This window comes from Gouania willdenowi, chromosome 6 (assembly GCF_900634775.1).
Source record: "Gouania willdenowi chromosome 6, fGouWil2.1, whole genome shotgun sequence".
Lineage (NCBI taxonomy): Eukaryota > Metazoa > Chordata > Actinopteri > Blenniiformes > Gobiesocidae > Gouania > Gouania willdenowi.
Window position 1 is genome coordinate 68,363,816 of NC_041049.1, and position 12,735 is coordinate 68,376,550.

General features: G+C 39.3%; 2 protein-coding genes across 2 annotated transcripts; one reads left to right on the forward strand and one right to left on the reverse strand.

The window, feature by feature from the left end:
* The first annotated feature begins 263 nt into the window (after positions 1–263).
* On the forward strand, positions 264–5,466 carry psma1 (proteasome 20S subunit alpha 1). Its single transcript, XM_028449398.1, has 10 exons — positions 264–332; positions 1,163–1,207; positions 2,533–2,634; positions 2,813–2,916; positions 2,998–3,086; positions 3,878–3,948; positions 4,019–4,148; positions 4,248–4,327; positions 5,021–5,125; positions 5,202–5,466. Exons 1-10 carry the CDS (start codon positions 330–332, stop codon positions 5,265–5,267), a joined length of 795 nt encoding a protein of 264 aa, XP_028305199.1. The 5' UTR covers positions 264–329; the 3' UTR covers positions 5,268–5,466.
* A 1,490-nt stretch (positions 5,467–6,956) lies between these two features.
* Positions 6,957–12,735, reverse strand: ric3b (RIC3 acetylcholine receptor chaperone b). The gene is made up of 6 exons (XM_028450570.1): positions 12,522–12,735; positions 11,281–11,510; positions 10,304–10,382; positions 10,124–10,217; positions 9,881–10,011; positions 6,957–8,081 (listed from the first exon to the last, which is right to left on the reverse strand). The coding sequence occupies exons 1-6, from the start codon at positions 12,634–12,636 to the stop codon at positions 7,510–7,512; spliced, it is 1,221 nt and encodes a 406-aa protein (XP_028306371.1). The 5' UTR covers positions 12,637–12,735; the 3' UTR covers positions 6,957–7,509.

Consider the following 12,735-nt stretch of genomic DNA (forward strand, 5'->3'; position numbering starts at 1 on the left):
TAAATCAGTTACATGGTCTAAATGTTACATTTGGCTGTAAATACTTTAAGGATGCATTATACATGACTATCAAAGTCATAGGATTTAAGTCTATTAACCCATATTTTTAATTTATTGAAATCAATTGTTTTTAAGCTTTTTCAAACATTGTAGTTATGTTGACAGCAATCAAAGAAATAAGATTGTGTTTACAGCCATCAAACTATCCCGGAGAGGATCTCAGATGAGAAATCGTTGCTCTGTTATTTTTCCTACTCCTCAGTCCAGGAAGTTAAATCGAGCTTCGATTCAAGCGCCGGTGGAGCAGGGGAACATTTAAGCAGGCAAAGATGGTGAGTTTCAATGAAATCTGACATATACCGACCTTTAATAAAATATACAACGTCTCTGGTTGATCCTCAGACATTACCGAAAGTTTATGTGGGATGATCTGGGAAAGAAACACGAAAATTAATAACTTTATCAACACTGAGCTAACGTTAGCTAGCTAAGTTGTGGCTGCACTGTGAGTAAGCAAAACGGCATTAGCTTCTGCTAGTGTCAGCTTCCATAATGATCTCTGTCTTTGGGGTGGATTAACACAAACTGCTTGATATATCTAGCAGTATTTAATGATACCAAGTGTTGTAAAAATGTGAAACGCTTCACAATAAATGTGTTTGTAATGCTTGTGTGTGCTTTTAGCAGGCTAGGTAGCTAACGTTAGCCTCGCTCGGACTTCACTTTCATTTTCTCCGAGACGTGTTGCTACAGGCATAACTCCGTATTACCAACAACAATAGTCACAATGTAACTTTATTTACGTCACAATTTTTCCTCAGCAAATGTAGCCAAACTAATATCAAGTAGTGTCTTCATAGCGCCCATGGTTACAGTAAAAGACCTGCTAGCAGTTCTAGCTCTGCTTATTTATGTTGTGTCGTCACCTGATGATGTAATTTGTTTAGTTAAACATGAATGCTGCCTCATCAATTATTTAATACAGTTGGTAATTTTAGCCCGTTTATAAAAGTGCGGACTTGTGAGAGCAGTCAGTCTGTTTTACCCTGGTGTGAACAGGTAGTCATGCAGGACGACTATGTGAGTTTGTTGTGTGTGTTTGTGTAATCAAACATGCGTTTAGCACTGTGATAATATTGTGTTTGTTTGTTTTATTCTGCAGTTTCGTAATCAGTACGACAACGATGTAACTGTGTGGAGCCCACAGGTGAGGACTGTTTACCTGCAGTTTGTCTGCCAAAATATGCTTTTTAAATATATATATACACACACAATTCGTATCCTAAATCTAATTTGTATAGGTCAAGATACAATATGATATATCCCGATATTAAAGTATAAAACTATTATTGCGATTTTTAAAATATATATATATGACTTAAGAAACAACTAATCTGTAAATTTGTGCACCTTCATGAAAACATTATGTATGAAATATATTTTATTGGCATATTTTATACTCAAAACATTGGCTTTAACCTGCCATGTGCCAACAACATAAAATAAAATTAAAAAAAACATACAATCTGCCTGTGGCTTTTAAACCAACTTTGAATTTAGTGCAACATGACTTTAGTGCAACTTAACTTAGGTATATGCCTAGAACAACAAATAAATGCAGAAAGTTAGTACTTTTTTTTTTTTTTTTAGATTAGCACTTCTTTGTGTAGTTAAATTTCCTGGTTAAATAAAGGTTTTTCCTCTCAACATAGCAGGTGGTTAAGAACAACCTGCTGAATGAGGATGGATCAAATGCAGTGTAAAGTAATGTACAAACTGTATTGCTATGATAATGCTCTAATGCAAAACTTTCTGCATTTTATACACAGTAGCTGGTGACACTTCCAATTGCTGTTGGGTATACAGTATTGTCATTGACATTCAAATTTGATTTTCCTTTTTATTTGCTTCAGCATGATGTTTTTCATTTAGTTTATTTGAGCAATATTACATTCATAATTTTTACAAAACACAAAATACATCATTAGACATTAATGAAAGCTCTAAAGAAGAAGGTTGAAGTAAGGAAGCTTATCGGCGTCTACTCCATATTCAATTATCATTACAAACATACAAATAGTAACATCAACAAGAGAAAAACATTTTACTACACAGAATTTTCACAATCTATATATTTATACATACATTATATTGGTGTTTATAATATAACATTTATATTGATTCCAAATATTACAGGGTTACTTACAGTTAAAAAAAATAGCTATGGTCTAAAGTTATTTGGATATTTTTCCCAAACACTTCTCTTATGTGTTTTGAATTTCTGCAGATGGTGTTTGTGACTTTTTAATTTAAAAAAAAAAACCCAACATCATTATTTAATTGTCGACACCTTCAGCTTTAAACTCAAGTTCAGCACATTTTGTGTATAGCCTACTAACATAACTCATGTTTAGTTTTTCCTGATTGGATCTATTTTAGGTTAAATAAGCTTGAATGTGACTCTTGAACTAAACTGACCCTTGGTTTGGACAAGAACTGTGCGTGGTATTAGCGTGTCTGTGTGTCCTACAGGGGCGTATTCATCAGATCGAGTATGCAATGGAGGCAGTGAAGCAAGGCTCTGCCACTGTGGGACTTAAATCCAAAACCCACGCAGTCCTGGTAGCACTCAAGGTATTGTTCCATGTCGGGTTTTTCTGTGTGCACCTAATGATAACTATGTCATGTATTTGTCGTTGGTATACCAGCTTTTTAAATGGATTTTGAACTATTTCATTGGAATATAGAACGTATGTTTAGCAGGTGTTTAAGAGCCTAATAACACACACACACACCTTTGTTTGTCCTGCAGAGAGCTCAGTCTGAACTGGCTGCTCACCAGAAGAAGATCCTTCATGTGGACAATCATGTTGGCATCTCCATCGCTGGGCTGACTGCTGATGCCAGGCTCCTGTGGTGGGTGTTACACCTCCTCTTATATATATTTACGTGTACATAAATAATTTCATTGTTTCATGGTGAACTTGCATCTTGCAGTAATTTCATGCGTCAGGAGTGCCTGGATTCCAGGTTCGTCTTTGACCGGCCCCTCCCCACCTCTCGCCTGGTGTCTGTTGTTGGCAGCAGTATCCTTCACTGTGGATGATTGTAACTGAGTATGCCATGTGGTCACTGAGGGAGCTGGTGACACGCATGATTGACTGTAGAACGCTCCCGTAAATGCATTCAGGATGCCAGGGCTGGGCAATATATTGAGTTTTCCATTTTGGCGGTATAGAAAATGACAATATCACCGATATCAATATATATATATATATATATATATATATATATATATATGTATTTCATTTTGTATTAAAATACTAGTTTCTAAACAAGCCATGCTACAGAACTCACTCACACATGCTGTCCTTTTTTCTTCATTTTATGTATTTTTGTTGTTCTTTTCTGTATTTTTTCTCCTTTTCTATCTTTTGTTGTCCTTTTGTTTATTCTTTTTCTTTTAAGTATTTCTGTTGTCCCAATGTGCATTTTCTGTCTTTTTGTGTTCTTTTGTGCATTTTTTTTTTCTCCTTTTGTGTATTTTGTTGTCCTATTAAATATTTGTGTATTTCTCTGTTAATTTGTATTTATGTAGTAATTTTGTGTATTCTTTGCATTTACTTTTGGGGCCTGGAGTTGTCCATGATTGTGATACACGCTTAGGTATTTTTATTTTTTCCAGTTTTAAAGCATTGTGTTGTTATTCTAGCCGGTGTGGCATTTTATTTGAATTAAAATGATAGAGATTTATATCGTATATCGCCATTTTGAGAAAAAATATCAAGGTATGAATTTTGGTCCATATCTCCCAGCTCTATGCCAGACCACCAGTTTGTTTTCCCGTTTGTCGCATTTTCCTTACCTGAAACTGCAGAAACCCAAATTCCAACACAAAGGTATGGAAGACGTCCCTATGGAGTGGGACTGCTCATCGCTGGCTATGATGTGAGTTATTAGTTCACTCACATGTGCTGTCTCTGGAGCGTCTTTAATGTGTGGTTTTTGTGCGTCACAGGACATGGGGCCTCACATCTTCCAGACTTGCCCATCAGCAAATTATTTTGACTGTAAAGCCATGTCTATCGGAGCGCGCTCACAGTCTGCACGCACCTACCTGGAAAGATGCATGGATAAGTTCTCAGACTGTAGGACCACAGTTTTATTATTACATAATTATATTATATCTCAACATTCGCACAGATTATAATCCAAATATTGATTAACCGTTGGGTTTGTGTGGACAGGTGAACTGAATGAGCTGGTGCAACACGGCCTCCGCGCCCTCAGAGAAACTCTCCCAGCTGAGCAGGACCTCACCACCAAGGTAACGCACATGACTCATGTGATCAGGTTTCAGTTTTCCTGGTGTTCAACAACGGCACATTCCCATTGGCAGAACCTACAGTCCTACACCACCCCCACGGTTTCTGTTTCCATGGCCTTAATGTTTATTATTTTTAAAAATGAATGCTGATTTATTAGAATTAATAAGTGTGAATCCTTCTGATAAAGAAGTCATGGTAAATTAAAGGATGGATTTTGATTTTCTGATTATTACTATACACTATTATAAAGTCCTGTCTGTCTCATGGTTTAAGTCACTGTGTGATTACATCACTCTTCAATGCATTTTAGCTGGAAGTTGATTGCACTTTATTTTCATAAAACATACTGGACACTTTTCTAGGTGTATGTGGTTACTTTTTAAAAAAAAATAATTTAAGAACTTAACAGAAGTTTAACTTTTTTGAAAAATGTAATTTGAGAGTTTGGTAAACATACCACTTGTATCGTGACATGCAAATCGTAAATGGTATCGTCAGATTCATGGCAATGTACAACCCTATTGGTTATTGTTTATGTTCAAATTTTATTGATGAAGTGAAAATTTAATTCATGAGAAAAGTGGACATGCTTAAATACTGTGTAACACTCGGGCACTAATTGAGTTGCTTCTATTTTTTTGTTTTAATTTTTTAACTAAGCTAACACTTTATGCTACTGTTGACTGTATTAGAACGTTTCCGTTGGCATCGTGGGCAAAGACATGGAGTTCACCATTTACGACGACGATGATGTTGCTTCGTTCCTGGAAGGTCTGGAGGAGAGGCCCCAGAGAAAGGTACACAGAGGATCCATGTTGTCAGATACTGCAGCTGCTGACCGCTCTCTCTGAAATGACGTGTGCTTTGTGTCAGGTTGCACAACCTGCAGATGACCCTGCTGCACCTGGAGACGCACCAGATGAGCCGATGGAGCACTGAGGAACACAGCCAAGCAATCATCCACTTCCATTCTGACACAACAGGAAAACCATAAAGGAAGGAAGGGGTGTGGCTATGATAAACCAATTGGGATTCTGTTAATCTGAAATGTTCTAGAACATTCACCCTCACGGTGTTGCTTTTGTATGGCTGATGTGTAAAACAAGTTGGACGAGAAATAAAATCTGTTTTTTGGAAATATGTGGTCAAATGTTTTCTAGAGCTGGGCGATACAGACTACAAAAAGTATCCCAATAATTTCTCGTATTTATCACGGTAACGATACATAAAAACACTTCCTAACTTAAAGTGTAAACAGGTTCCTTACAAACAAATGAACATAATTGTGATATATCGTTTCAAAGGTAATTCAACGTAGATTACAATTATGTCTCGCACAGTTCGACTAGGGGCTCGCCCCTTTTTTGCTATTTCCATTAAGGTCATTCCCTCATTTATTTGTGAGTCAAATATTGCGATAGTTGGTGGTACCGAATCATTGACATACCGATATGTGAATGGGGCCTATTACTCCATATGTGCCAGGTGTCCCCAGTTTTTTAAAATTACAACTCTTGCGTTAATGGTCGTTAAATGTCTAGAGCCTCAGGGTGGTGTTTAGCTCAGTGGGTTGAGCGCCCGCCCCATAAACAGAGGCTGTAGTTCCTCACCTGCGGCCGGTCCAGGCTCGATTCCCAGCCTGGGACCCTTTGCTGCATGTCATTCCCTTCTCTCTCTGATCCCCTTCCTGTCAAGCAACTGTCATATAAAGGCCACTAGAGCCCAAAAAATCCTTTAAAAAAAAAAAAATGTCTAGAGCCTCTCTGAGACCTTTTTTACTCGATGGAACCGAGTCATTTGACTGAATTCTTGGGAACGTGCTATTCGGCGCTGAGACGTTGCGCGGGCCCGGCCGTAGTTCATCTGAACTTGTTTGGGACCTTCTTGGCTAAGTTGAGTCTAAATCCTTTGTGGCCTTTGCCAATTTTTGACACTGAGCCCATTTACATACGTCATCAATGGGAATTTATCATTTCTATTGTAGGATGACATGTTCTTACCGGTGAGAATGTTTTTGACGATATATCGTAAACAATAACATATCGCACATTCTTACTGGGGGATATATTAAGATTCAAGATGTATCGAGTTTTCTATTTTGGGGACATAAAAGATGACAGTATCGCCCATATCATTATATATATATATTTACTTTTATGAGTCGCTGCTTTCACTACTTCTCAGAACAGCATGAAAAGCATATGGTTAAAAAGATTGGTGAGTGTGTTCTAACCCAGACCTTCTCCTAAACAAGCCACACTATAGAACTCACTCACACGTGCTGTCCCTTAGAGGAGAAAGACGAGCTGGCACATATTGATCTTCTGTTGGTAAATGTGCCTGTGTGGCATATGGATCATCAAATTTAACCCAGAATTTTCTTTCTGGTCAGACTTCATTTGAAATAAAATGATGAAAAAAATATTGAGATGAGTTTTGGTCCATATCGCTCAGCCCTAATGTATTCACGAGGAGGCAGGAGCATGTAGGACTGGACATTTATTCAGTTTTAGTCGTCTCTAAATTCATCATTTTGACAAAGGAAGACATGCAAGAGAAGCTTAAATTTACTTAAACATGACATCTCTGAGCTTGGTTTTAGGTGTTAAATTATTTAGAGTCCAGTGCTTAACAAAGTCAGAATAATTTAAAATTTTGATTGAACCATTAGGACAGGGTGGTTAAAGCCATTTTAGTTCAAGGGCCAAATATGGACCAGTTGGATCACAAGTGAGCTGAAGGTTATAAGGGGTTAAACAAACAATTTCAAAATGAATGTGCACAAGTTTGCACTTCCAGTTATAAATCAGACATAAAGCATTGAAGGCATCAACTTTAAAAAAAATAAGTGACAGATACTTAAATGTCCTAATGTATTTATTTTTTGAGCAATTTTTATTTAATTTGGGGAAATTTTGTGGAATAATTTGAGAAAAAAAATACAGGATTTTGGAAGAATTTGGAGTTCTTTAAACAACAATTTACAACTCAATTATTTGGTCATTTGAACAATAATTCATGTTTTCTCTCAGTTTCACAGTCTCCTGCGGGCCGAATCGGATGAGTTTGACACACGTGCTTTATGATAAATACTATCAAAGAACCTTTCACACCTGAGTATAAACGTGTGTGTTTAACCAGTGTTTTGTTTTTCTGTCTCTGGAACAGAAACGTTCCTCAGTCACTGAGAGCTTTTCTTTGACTTCCTCTTCCTGTTCCTCCGTCTCACTGAGCTACAGGACGTTGCGCTGCTCACATCTTCCATCTTCTCCATCACACGTGTTATTCTCTCTGTAAGCTCCAGCTCCATTAAGTCTCCGCCCTGGTCCTCCTGTGGGACGCCCTGGTCCTCCTGTGGGACGCCCTGGTCCTCATGTGGGACGCCCTGGTCCTCCTGTGGGACGCCCTGGTCCTCCTGTGGGACGCCCTGGTCCTCCTGTGGGACGCCCTGGTCCTCACGTGGGACGCCCTGGTCCTCACGTGGGACGCCCTGGTCCTCCCAGTGTTGGTGTTCAGCCTCTTTACTAAACTCTAAATGACTCCCAGGCTGCTCCTCGTCCTCTGTGCACGCTGTTCTTCCCTCGGGGACTAAAACGCTGCCTTTGCTCACACACTCGATGTCTTCAGTCGAGTCCTCCACCAGGCCGCTCTCAACTGTGGTTACGGTCTCTGTCTCTTCCTGGGGGTCCTGGTGCTGCTGACAGTGGCAGTGGGTGTGCTCCCAGTGTGGAGCATTAGCCTCCTCATGCTCATCTGTGGAAATAAACGACTAATGAGCAGCATACTCATACCTATCCTCTATTTCAAGGAGGGATAAACAACCCCAGTAAACAGTGAGCTACAGTTCCTTGCTTCATCTATTTCATTATTACTTCAAACACAACACTGAAAACAAGCCTTTATACCTAGATCAGTTACATACTGTATGTTAGTGGTTAATCTTGTTACTAAATGGAAAGTGCTTTAAGAAATCAACTAAAAGGTCACTGCTCTGCATGAGACAATTTATTGTACTGCCCATGGAAGTAACACTGACCCCCTGTATGGGTGTTAGCACCTGAGATATACAGTAAATATTACATTGAATTTAAAGACACCAATATCCATATTATGCTGCGTTCACACCAACCGCGTTTCGGACGTCAATATCGTGTCTCACGCCCACAGTTGGACGCTTAGTGCTCATTGAATCAGACGCTTGTCATCAGCGTTGAAGACCCTCTGGACGGGCATCCAAACAAGTTGGGAAGAGAGCGCGTTTAGGGGAGGGGCTTCTTTGTTGCCGGTGGTGTTCATACAATGGACACTCCTCTGAACGCTCCTAGAAGCGAATCAACCATATATTGTCTATGTAAACCTGACGCTTTGGATGTGTTTGGTGTGAACGTGCCACTATTCCTTGGACCACTACTTCCTGAATATAGTATTGATAAAATACTAAATATCGGCTCTTTTAAACAGACATCAGGCTATCTAGCTGACTACTTCTAGCTAGGAGTGTCCCGATGCAACTTTTTCACTTTTCATAAGATAACGATAATGTGACCTGGCGTACTGGCCACTATCGATCCAATACAGTATCAGCACTGATCAGACATACTATTATGGCTTGTTTTGTAGTGTAGAATGTTAGAAAAAAACTCAATCAAGTGATATTACTCAGAGAACAATAGTTAGCCTTGGATAAGGTTTCTCTTAGTTTTTCCAAGGGATTTTCCCATCCGTGGAGGACCCTCTGACTTGCTATGTGGGACAGACTGCGCACGAACTGAAAGTGGATAGCGCACAGTCTGCCGCAGCTAGAGCAGCCAAAACTAACGCCCGAAACGGCTCATGGACCACACGTGTTTGTAGAAAGATCTCTGATTGGCTAAAATCATGCTCCTAAATTTCTAAACTTCATTTACAAGGCCAGGAGAAGAAGAAGAGATCCACTGTCCACTCAATATGCTCAAAGATGATTATGGATTTTTGACCAAATGATGCCAAGAAAAAACATACATACTGCAGCTTTAACCAATGGGTTGCATTTTTTTAATACTAAAGTTTAGGAATATTTTACAATCAAATTAATTTCATTTTTTTTTTTAAATCAGAAGACTCTGAAAATAACTTTAACAATATAGATATAATATGCAAGCGATGTAATCCGATACTTGGTTTTTGCTGATATCGGACCAATATCCAATATTAATATCAGATCGGGACATGCTTAGTTCTAGCCTTTCACATTAACAGCCCTGGATCAACAGACACCTTCAATGGCATTTTACTGCTTAAACATTTCCATTACCTCTACCATCACACAGGCAGTTACGTCACTGCTAATATCTAGAGTAGCAGGTGGATGTAGTTTATAGATTTATGTGTGAGTGCATGTGACCTTTCTCTTTCTTTGTGTTTAAACTGGCAAAACCTCTATTGATTAAGCTTGGATAGGCTCCTGATACTACCTGTGCACATTAAAATCTACTCACCATAAATCGTGGGGTGTGATGACGACCTGTGAATAAAAGGCTCTCGTGTGAATCTGAATGAGTGTGTGCTCACACCTTCCCAGCCGTGCTGTGGTGGTGCCTTTGGGCCAGTGTCCTCCACCAGCTGACCCTCCTGCATCACCCGTGTGATCTCCATCAGCTGCAACAGGAGGCTCTCCTCCTGATGTGCAGTCACTCCCTTCACTCTGCAGCAGTGATAAGACAAAGTGTAAATCATTTATACTAAATGTACCACACAGAAGCTGCTGGTTTTTTCTTTTTTTTTTTTTACTAAAGCTTGTTCAGAGTCAGACTGACCGGTCTGGACTGTGTTGTGCATTAGAAACAATGTTTTCCATCACCAGCTCCGTCTCCCTCAACTTCTCCTGTAGCTGAGCCAGCTCAAAGTCAGCTGTAATACAACACAGACAGACAGACGTCAATGATAACCGATGGGCTCTGTGAGCATCACTCAAACTGTGCAGACATATCACTTACTGATCTTTCTCTTCATGTTCTCAGAGCGGACAGAAGGAAATCTGCACTCTGACGGCTTCCCGTTCCCCTTAGACGTGATCTAACAACAAGACAATGGTCCTCATTTATCAACCCTTCGTACGCAAAATCTGATTAAGACTGAAAATAAAGTATTGAACGAGCCTCAGCTGTCATTTAAGCATAAGCAGACACATTCAGAACAGATCTAAAGTGATAATTAAGACTTCTACTGTCCGAGCAGGAGCGCATAGGGTCACCCAGTGCATCACTGGGGTCTGTACGGAGGAAACAGGACCTCATTCATGCTTTTAAATGGAAACCGTTCCTCCAACTTTTAAAAATGTGCTGCATTAATCTATAATGTGATGAATTATGAGTAAAAATGGCGTAAGGCATAATAAACACAGACAAGGGGCAACATTTAGTCATATTTAAGGCTTTTTTAAGGCGTTTCGATTGTTCATTAATTTTAACGTGATATTTATTGCCTAAAGCGTGCGGACTGAGGTCGATATAAATGTAATTTCCGCGTGTCTCTCCAGGTCCAGGATCTCTGTTGTGTAGTTGATTGCAGCGCACACAGGGAGGCAGACTTCACCTGCTTGGTAACTGATCCTCTTTCAGTGTTTAAAATGCGTTTCTTAAATTCCAGTTTTCACACGTTCAAAAAGCACATCTTTGTTTTTGCTCCACCTCAGACTTGAGGATGCCAATTTTCATCTTGGAAAAGCTTCTTTTCTTGTTTGACCTCAGTGGGCGGGGCCTCCGAAACAGGAGGGCGTAACAAGCTAATGACGATCGAATTTAAACGCTGGATTTATCAACACCCGATCATTTGTACGCTGAGATTGGTCAAATACGAGCACTCAGATTTGCACTCGTTTTCACGCAAGGCTGATAAATGAGGGCCGATATGATTTAACATTCTCTACAAAAAAGGAACCACACATCAGACTTCAGAATGGAGAGCCGTGTACCTTAAACAGTATGTAAAGGATGTACATTAAAATCCCAAAGCCATACACAGGGATGATCTGTCCCGCCAGGTTGGACTTCCCCCCGGCCCCGGCCCCTGTGCCGGCTCCTTTGGCCCTGGCGATGGCCTCCGTGTTGTGAGCCCTTGAGTTTCCAGACGAGCCTAAAACCCTCTGACCTCTGCCTTCTCCAGCCGTCTGACGGTGCAACATTGGAGGAAATCGACCTAAACCTGCAGGTGGAGGAGACAATGTAACAGTGGATAGAATTGAACTCAAAGTTCTTTTCTTCAGCTCGTTTTTAAACAACAGAACTAAAAAAAAAACCAATTAGCATTAGAAGGCACTGTCTAGTTGTTGTAAACTATTGTTCTGTATGAAAACTGTAAGATTTTCTCAATCTATAAATAAGTCCTTCAAACACACTACTTGTACTTTTTTATGTTCATTTTTGTTGCTTCAATGACTCACGTTACAACATCTTGTGTTCCAAACTGTAACATATATCCTAGAGAGGACCAATGGGTTTTCTAAATAACTTCAGCAGAGATCCCAATGGTGTTTTTTTTTAAATTAAGAAACTTATAGCTAAAGTAAATATAACATCCTAAATGTACCCCCAAGCACCTAATTATTTTGTTTTCCAACAAAACACTGAAAAAAGTACAAGTATTATGTTTTAAATGAATAACTAAACAATTAACATTGTCTAACATCCTGCAAAATGGAAATCTTTCAGGAATTAAGGAAAATATGATGTTTTTAGGTTTTATTACATTTTGTGAATTTTATGTACAGTTCCCAGTTCCAGTTTATTAAGTTATTTAACTTGTTGTGAGCCAATGTTTTTTTTCTACATAATTCACATCTAAATTTATTACAAATAAAATGTTGTAGAGAAGTAGCAATGAACACATCAACAAAAAAATGAATTAATTATATTATTTTGAAATACCTTGTGTAAAAAAAACAAAAAAAAGAAAACATATATACTTAGATCTTCATTTAAAAATTTAAATTAAAAATAATTCAAGTTTCGTGGTTTTGGCGCCACCACCCGGAAGTAAGATGTAACTACAAGAATGTTGATGCATCACCAATATCTCACGCATTTATTGATCTTAAGCAGATAAGTGAATACAGATCTACCTAACTAATAACAATAATAATAATAATATAATGTCTGTGTCTCTACTGTGAGATATGACCGTAAAACGGACAAAGGCCGTTAAAGGGCCACGCACCCTCTTCAGCAGCATCCTTCCGGCCTCGCGACAGAAGCATCTTCGGAAGCAGCAGCCCCACGCACAGCAGCAGGCACGTGGCCAGGGTCACCTTCTGAAAGGTGGACATCGACATACCGGCACGCGCGCCTTCACCTTCCAGCAGGAAACCCGAACATAGACAAATAAGACGTGATGAGACGGCTCTACTTCCTCTACTTCCTCCTCCACCCGC